Here is a 9,346-nt window from a genome sequence, read left to right as displayed (position 1 = left end):
ATATTACAATATATGTCCAATGTCCGATGTTTCGCCCCACTTTTCAGGGCTATATCAGGTTTAAAAAGATACAAAAAACAACTAAGAAAATTATAACAATAAGGTAAATTAAGGTAAGATACATATTATGTAAAAATTATGTGATAAGAAAATTATATATAAATAAAAAGAAGGAAGACATAAAATAGTATTAATATAAAATAAACATGAATAAACAATGATAAGAATAAAAAATAGTAACAATCGTAAGAATAAAAATTAAAAATTACGTAAAATATACAGTTAAAAAAGTACAGGAGACGTACATAAACAAAACAAAAAAAAAGAGAAAAGTAGATGTAGGAACACAAAATTTAAACACACTAACAGACGGAGAATGAAGAAGAAAATTGAGATTAAATAAAGGTTAATTAGTTCTTAATTTACCTTATTGTATCTTATCCTTGTTGTAACGTTCTTAGTTGTTTTTTGCATCTTTGTAGTCCTGATGAAACCCTGCAAAGTGGTGTGAAACGTCGGACATTAAATAGTTAACAACTATTTCTTTTTTTACCACATCCCTAACCATCTTCTTATATTTATGATTTTTTTAAATTTCTCGTCTTTCCAATTAAAGATTGTCTATACATATTAATAGGAAAGTCAATTATTGAAAACTTCATTGTCCTTCTTAATAGAAATATCCTTATTTTGATTACAGTTTCTTCAAATGTTAACGTTTTTACTTATGAATCTGTCCTCCATTTTCTGTAAAAAATTTTAAATTGAATATTGATATTACGATTAAATAATATGGGAATATCCTTGCTAATGTTAAATATTAATAGATATAAGCTATTCAAATATCAATATTGATAATTAGTATAGTTATTCATAAATATTACTGGCAATTCTTCATTAAAATATATAATTTTTTTTTTGTTACTGTCATCAATATTTGGAATCAATATTGGAGTGTACATTATGATTTTTTTACTAGTTCTTTTTTTTTTTCCCACAAGAAAACCGATATTGATATATTAAAGGAAAATATTGATATTCTGTAATTATTGGTTACTGAGTATCGATATTGAATATTAGAGACAAAACATCAATATTTCGATAATATTGATATTGATATCCCTTCACTTGAGAGAAGTAGGCATTAAGGATGACGTTTTTGTGTTTCTATAGAAGAAGAGCGGATGTTTTAGGAGACTACCTAATACTGCTTTAAATTGGACTATATTGCAGAATGCCCTGCATATCTGGCTATTGAACAAACAGTGAAACATATATTTTTTACTTGCTTACACTTTGCAGAAGAAAGAAGCGAATTGTAGAGATTGTGTGAAGTAAATAGACGCTCGAAAACTAGGTGAGCCATATTCTGTGCTCGGAATAATGTTGGGTAGTAGTAAAGAAATTTGCCACACTTATCCTTAAGAGGGAAGCATGGAAAAAAAAAATATATAAACATGATAACCACGAGGCAGCACATAGCTATTTCCCACCAGGAAGTAATATCTAACAACGGTTCCTTGTAAAGGAAAGAACAGGTGTAGAAAGATGGTTTTAGTGGATAAAAATCCCACACAGGGATAGGCATGGGCCTAAAGAATCTTTTAAAGCTTTCTACTGACCCTAAAAAAACATGTACTGTAAATATCCTCTTTTTGAGTAAATAGTTTTTTTTTTATATAAATGGTTTTTAATATGTTTTTATTTTATGTATCATTTCAATATCGTTCATTTGCTTTGCTAAACTAAAAAGCAAGCTAACCAATTTTCATCAGTTAAATATGCAGTCACAAAAGACATTAAAAAAGCCAAGAAAGTAGCACTGTTCTGAAGTCTGTATAATCACTGCCACGTTGAGCAGATTTAAATATATTTATCTTCCTATCATGATTTTAATTACAGTAGATTTAAGAAAAAATAAAATTCGAGAATAAGAATTAGAGAAAAATATTCATAAAGGAAATCATAAGCGAAAACTCAAAACTGTTGGGCTGCTATTGATGCTTACATCGAACATCTAGGCAGGAGAATGAAAAAAGCTGTTTAGACCACTGGTTGTTAGGACGTCGTGTCCGGGAAAGGAGGACGTCTCTTGGAAGAGGTGATACAGACCACCACGTCATAGCCTTCAATGTTATGGGAAGGTGTTTAGAAGTAGAAAAGGGCTTTGTGACCCGATCGGGAAACTGGGTATACTGGCTGACTGAGAATGGGAGGAGATGATGCTGATAGAAGAGGAGTCAGAGATTGACAGAGTGGGTCTGGACTGATGGGTGCCTTTCAATGAAGCGGCAAGTATTACCCTCCAACGCCGTGCAGATGATATAATCATTATACGCACCATATTATACCGACCTATGTACACCATTGGATATTTGGGACCTTCATCTTGCCATTGACAGGCAAAGGATTGGAAGGGCTCCAGAACTAGGTAGCATAGATGCTGTAATCCTCAAGAACAGTGCCCCTTATATCGAGGAGTTGTGGATAAATTCAATGAGTGTTTAGATAAGGGACACTTTCCAAACAAGTGGAGGATTGCAGACTTATGACTGCTCTTCAAGGGAGGTGGCGCAAGGATAAGAAAACGCAGTTGCAAGAGCTCGGCACTCCTCAAGAGCAGTTTTTTCTATTTTTTCCTTCAATTGTTAATTGTTTAACTTCATCATTTAATTTAAATCACCTCTTTTCAGCACCAACTTACAGTTCACAGATTAAATTTGATCAACAGTGGCTACATTTACTAGGTCACTGTTTTCATTTTTACCTTTTTTTATACTTTTAGTTCTTTTAACTCAAAGGCATATAACTTTTCTCTAAAGCTTTTTTGATGTTTTCCCTGTTACCATTCTCTTGTTCTCTTCCAAAGCATTCCTGCTAATTTCTCCAAGACTCCTTCTTCTTTTAGATATTCCCCTTTTCGAAGCAGTCGGTGTAATGATGAACTAAACAATTGTAGTATTGTATTTTTATATTATATGTAGTATTTTTATAGAAATATTGTACAATATTTAACCATTTTTTTTTCTCTCTCTCTCTCTCTCTCTTGTATAGTAACCCTATGTAGGAGGAGTTTATTTAGAAAGTCTACATATTTGTCAAGGCGGTTGTGTTATATCCGACTCCAATTGATAATATTAGGTGCGCTTGACCGGAAGGCCTCAATAGTGTGTGTTCAATACAGGTAAGGTAGTTGATTAGGAGGTAAATAGATAGGATTAGACTTGCGGGCTAAGAGCCATAATTTTTCTAAGGGTGGCCTTAGTATGGCTTTGTATATGAATAGTTTGAGTCTGAGTGACAGCCTTGGTGAGTGATACTGTAACTTTTTTTTTTTTTTTCGTACCCTCCATTAATAAGGAAAAAGGAAATTAGGGTACATGGAATATGTTAGTAGAAGTTGGTATCCTTTTTCTACCATAGGTAAGATACTGTAACAGGACCATCGATGGGGTATTGATCCCACTAACTATACAATAGATGAGAGGCACTGCCTGTAAGAACTTACTTTTGTGTGTTTAGTATATTCTTTTTGGGAAACTTTATTTATTAAATTAACGTATTTACATTTATAATACTAATTACATGTTTATATGTGACATAAAAAAAATTATTTACATTTTACTGAATAAATCAACAAAATATCCGACTAAAGAAAACATAGGTGTGCTCTAAGGTGGAACGAACTGAAGCTCTTCGTCTTGGCAGGAAACAATAGCAGTGTTCATACTGTCTGTCCCTTATAGATAGCATTTTAATGTAGAGTCAACATTGGAATGTGTTATGGTACTATACTGAAAATATTAAAAGAAAAGATAATAGAAACATTAAGAAAACAAAGAACAAATAAAGTATAAAATACAATAACTAAAATGATGCAATTAGTACATCTGGTTAGAGAAGGCAACTAATTATTGAATGCAATAAATAACTAGCATAAAAGTATACAAATAATTAAAATAAATGCAGTACAGATGTGAGAATTAAATATTGAACTGGAACAAAACATAATTAAATTAAGTGCTATTGTATAACAGGTGTACAAGTGGTGTATGTATGATGATCACATTTGATCTCAGTCTGTTAGAGATAAAGTGCACCAGCTCTTTTTTAGTATTTTTCAATGATTTTAGATTGCTTAAGTGGCCATGTGTGTTATGCAGGTATTTATTTAATTGAGCCTTTGTTGATCATACAAGGTGCAGTTGAAAAGTAAGTGATTCATCTGTCTTGTGACAGTTGTCTATTAGTTTTTATTGTCCGTTGTGTTTTGTTTGTTAATTTGATGATATGAGCTTTTTCTGTATAGTAAAAACCCATAAGAATCTCATGCAATAATGTAAAAATATGGATATGAAATTGTTGTCAATATCACCAATAAAAATAATTTTTTTGAGTTTTTATTAATTGATTACCTTAACACCTTTCTGTTAGGTGATAGTTAAGCAGCCTCACGAGACTAAAGAAACATAGTTGATTATTATTCCTCCTTTCTATTCCAAGATTGTTTTGCAGCCTCAGATGATGGAAGAAATAATGAGTGAAGCAGTCAATAAGTTCATGAACTCCATCAATTATATTTTCTACCAATTGGATGGAAATTAAATACAATATTATTTAATTATACTGTTTAATATTAATTGTATTCATAAATCTAGCCTAAGGCATTCATTGCCAGCAGATCTCACATAGAGCCACTCTTAAAGGACTCTGCATTAAACCATGTTACTATTAAGTACTCATGACAGAAGGATTAGTATAATGAAACAGTTCTGAACTCTAACCATAAATGCAGGAGCCGGTAATAAGTATGAGGGACTAGTTTAAGTCACTAAAGTATCAAGAAGGATCAGCAGATTATGCTGCCATAACTTTATGTGTATACATTTATTTTTTATAATCTTAACATTATTAGTATTGAAAATTAAATTTTATAAAAAAAAAAATATCAAGCCACCTAAAGTTCATTTTCACCTTTTCATCTTAAATTTTAGAGGATTTAAGAATAGAAATATTTGGTAATGGAATTATTTGTGGATTGTAACATAACAGTTGTGAACTGTAACGATAGCTGCAAGAACCATTGATAGTACAGTATGTGTCACCATCTATAACGGAGGACCATTGAAGTTCTTGTCATTAAAGTACAAGCAGGATCAGACCATGTTTTGTCATTACTTATTACTGTGTATAAATGTATATATAGTTATGTAAGATTATAATTATAAAATTTTTGTTAAAATTTTCAATAAAATTAATTTTTTGAGTTTTTATTACTTTATTACCACACCACTTTTCTATTCCGTGATAGTGGGGTAGCCCCATGTAAGGCAGATAATATTAGAATAAATCATTCAATAAAATAATAAACCACAGCAGTTATATTATTGTATCAATTTAATTGAATTATTGTACAATATATTACCACATGATATAATTCAATAAAAATCTCATATAATAATGTAATATTATGAATATGACATTGTTGTAATTATCAGTAATAAAAGTAATTTTTTTAGCTTTATTACTTGATTACCATACTACTTTTCTATTCATTAATATTTGTGCAGCTTCAGGTGACAAAAGAAACATAATTGATTATCCTTCATCCTTTCTTTTCCAAGATCTTTGTGCTGCCTCACATAACCAAAGAAATATTAGAGTGTAGCAGTCGATTCATGAATTCCATCAGTCATATACTCTTATCATTGGGATAGAAATTAAGAACAATATATTCTCAATATTGTTTAATATTAATTGTGTACATTTATGTAGCCTAAGGCATTCATGGTCAGCAGCAGCATTTCACTAAGACACACACTTTTAGGACTCTACATTAAACCACCCTACTATTAAGTACTGAATACATTAGAAGAATTTGTGTAATAGAACCTTTATTCACTCAAGAAATAATTTCAGAAACCTTTAATAGACAGTATGTACTCACCCATGAAGGACTAATTTAGTTCAAGTTGCCTGAGCATCAAGCACGATCAGATTATCTGATGTCATAACTTATTACTGTGTACGAATGTTTAAATAATTATGTATTATAAATTGTAAATTGTTATACATATTACCATTAAAAGTAATTGGTATTGTTTTTATTACTTAATTATCCTTCCTATTTCTTAATTGGGCAGCCCCAAGTGATGCTAAGAATATTAGAGTGAAGCAGTCAGTAAATTAGTGAACTGTAACTAACATCATAGTAAATTAGTGAACCGTAACTAACATCATTGTACTCTACCTGTGGTATAGAAATTAAGTATTGTACTACTGTATTTATCAGTATTGTACCATAGGATAATGTCTGATATAAACTGCGTGCGTAAATCTGTTCTATGACATTCCTTACTAACAGAATTTCACTTACAGAGGAACTCTTTCAGGATTCTCAATTGAGTCAAGTTGCAATTACGTTCTTAATCCATTAGGGGAGATAGTGTGTATAGTGTGTATAGTGTGTATATGAGATAGTAGAGACAGAACAGTTATGCACTTTGGCGTTACATGCAGGAGCCATTAATGAAGACCAGTAAGGTTCAAGTCGCTAATGCATCAAGAAGGGTTAGATAATGCTGTTATAACTTTATGTGTATAAATGTATTTAAAATTATCTAATATAATAAGTAAGTACTTAAGTGTATATATTATGAACAATATCAAGCCTCCCCTAGTTTATTTTTATTTTTACATCTTACATTTTAGAGGATCTAAAAATATAAACATTTGTTGATTATAACATAACAGTTGTGAACTGTAACAATAACTATAGCAACCGTAGGCACAGTATGTCCTCATTTATGAAGGAGAACCATTGAAGTTTGTGTCCTTAAAGCATCAAGCAGGTGCACATCTTGTTATGTAAAATTGTTGTAAATATCATTAAAAGTAATTTTTTGAGTTTTATTACTTGATTACCATGCCACCTTTCTTTTCCGTGATAGTGGGGTTGCCTTACATTAGGGAAGTAATATTAAAGTGAAGCAGTCAATAAAGTGTTAAACCACAACTGTTATTATACAGTATAGTTTGGTAAGAATATTGTACAATATGTTACCATAGGAAATAATTTGATAAAAAATCTCATATTTTCCTCACGGAAGAGGATCATTTGCATAGAAGTTATTTCTACTCTCATGTACTGGGTATTATTTAAAAATTCAAATATTTCACTTAGAAATCATTAAGTTATGGTGCAGCAAATGAGAAATATGTTCCCATGAAATTAAGTATATTATAGCACTTTCAAACTCTTGATCCTTTTTATGAATATTTCTAATTGTCAATTTTTTTTCCAGTCATATTTAAGGTAAGAAAATTTCTGTAACAATTTAAAGTTAGTTTAAAACAAAAATTTATATCTTACAAGTTTTTCATTAACAATTTTAATTTTAATTTTCATATTCTTATTTATACATAATCATGTATACGAAATATTAAAAGTCTTAAACCTTCTTAGAGCTTTTACAATTATCTAATCATTAAATATTAATCAATTAAAGCATGAGCCTGGTTGTTTAAAAACAGGACTACTTTGTTTTTAGTATATTTTAAGTTTTTTAGAGTACCTTATATGTAATAGGTCAGAACTAATTGTAATATGTAAACCCTCCACACTAAAAATGACATGAAAAGGAAGAGATGGAAGGACATTCAGTTTCATGCCTCCCAATTAGTGGTTTTGTACTTTTCTGTGTGCTCCATTCTATTGGTTTATTTTACTCCTCTGAAAATGTAAGTACAGTTTTGTTAATATAAGTATTTATATTTCATTTAATCAGTTATTTTGTATTTCTCTTACATATTAGGTTTCAAAACGATTAGTATGTGGCAAAGGAATTTATTTCATACTTCTACAACACTTCATCAGTAAGTCCCATTTGTTTTTACTTCTAGTTATTGTGACAAATCAAATACTTTTTTGATATGTATATGTACAGACAAATTTAAATATATTATGAGCATTTAATTCGTAAATCATAATTTTATAATTGTTAAAACATTGTCTATTTATCCTTCTTTTTATCTTACTACACAGTAACCTAATGATTATAATTAAATATAATTATATGATCACCACTATGTCTAGTCAGAAGGAGGTCTATTGTTAATGTCCCTCCAGTCCCAAAATGGTGGAAAGTATGAGTGTCTGGATGAATGAAGGCAGTTTTGACTCATTGTCTCCCCGCTAGGTTCGCATTGGAGCAATGCCATAGGCTGTGCAATAAAGTCTTCCACTATCCATAGGTTGGTTTTGACCCCACAGGTGTCAATGTTTTTCCATAGCTCTCTCACCGACCCACAAGGTCGCCAATAAATCTCGGTAATATGGGTGGGTTAGTGCATCCGCACTTGAATGCACTGCGAGGACCAATCATGTTCCATCGCTATCCCCACCCCATCCTGCGTATCCACTTATCGATTCGAAATTAAATCGTTCAATCTACTAAAAAATTTAATTAGCTACCCTGCGACCATTGATTAATTGAGGGACGAGGTTCGAATAGACCTGTTTCACATGGTTGAAAGTGTGTCATCAGTTTGTGGCCCTGAAAAGGGCCGTTGAAAAGGAATTTGAGAAGATTTAAGAATTTAAGGAATTTGAGATAGGCTTAAGAGCTCTTCTCTGTCTTCTTCGGTAGGAGAACGGCCTGTATGTTGGGAAGTACTCCGCCTTGAGCGATGGTGACTCCCGACAGCAGCTTGTTCAATTCCTCGTCGTTCCTTATGGCAAGCTGTAGATGACGGGGGATAATCCTGGTCTTCTTGTTATCACGAGCAGCGTTTCCGGCCAACTCGAGAACTTCAGCAGCCAGGTACTCCATAACGGCTGCGAGATACACCGGGGCTCCTGCTCCCACTCTCTCGGCGTAGTTACCTTTCCTAAGGAGACGATGGATACGACCGACGGGGAACTGGAGTCCTGCTCTAGATGATCGGGTCTTTGCCTTTCCCTTGGCCTTGCCACCTTTGCCACGTCCAGACATTATGTTCTCTACTGTTATTTTTTTTTTTTTCCGATCCCTCTAAAACAGAAATAAAATGTGAGTTAGTAGTGCATTACTGTGTAGAAAGAAAAAGTAATTCGTATTGTGTCTTACCTTTTACTACCTTTGGTATTTAAAGGTTACCTGTTATATTTAATTTTACATATGAGCTATCCGTTCAGCAGCTATTTTGAGTCCGGAGGTGAGGGGCCTCCTCGTGTTGTATCGGATATAATATAAAAATAAAAATAAAAATAAAGATAAATAAAAATAATAAGGACAGCAGATGATAGTGAAATGTTAAGAGAAACAGTCTGAAATAAAAAAAAAAGTGTGAGGGAGGGGGTTGGGGT

General features: G+C 32.0%; 1 protein-coding gene across 1 annotated transcript; it reads right to left on the bottom strand.

The window, feature by feature from the left end:
• Window positions 1-8,557: 8,557 nt before the first annotated feature.
• Window positions 8,558-9,030, bottom strand: LOC106686533 (histone H2A). The gene has a single exon (XM_024362920.2). It carries the CDS (start codon window positions 8,991-8,993, stop codon window positions 8,619-8,621), a length of 375 nt encoding a protein of 124 aa, XP_024218688.1. The 5' UTR covers window positions 8,994-9,030; the 3' UTR covers window positions 8,558-8,618.
• Window positions 9,031-9,346: the final 316 nt, after the last annotated feature.

This window comes from Halyomorpha halys, unplaced genomic scaffold, assembly GCF_000696795.3.
Source record: "Halyomorpha halys isolate HHAL.00 unplaced genomic scaffold, Hhal_1.1 Scaffold834.1, whole genome shotgun sequence".
NCBI classification, from domain to species: domain Eukaryota; kingdom Metazoa; phylum Arthropoda; class Insecta; order Hemiptera; family Pentatomidae; genus Halyomorpha; species Halyomorpha halys.
Note: the sequence above shows the minus strand (reverse complement) of the source record. Positions and strands in the feature narration are given on the sequence as shown.

Excerpts from the sequence above, each read along its gene's own strand:
- LOC106686533 (XM_024362920.2), bottom strand. The coding sequence starts at position 8,993 with ATGTCTGGACGTGGCAAAGGTGGCAAGGCCAAGGGAAAGGCAAAGACC.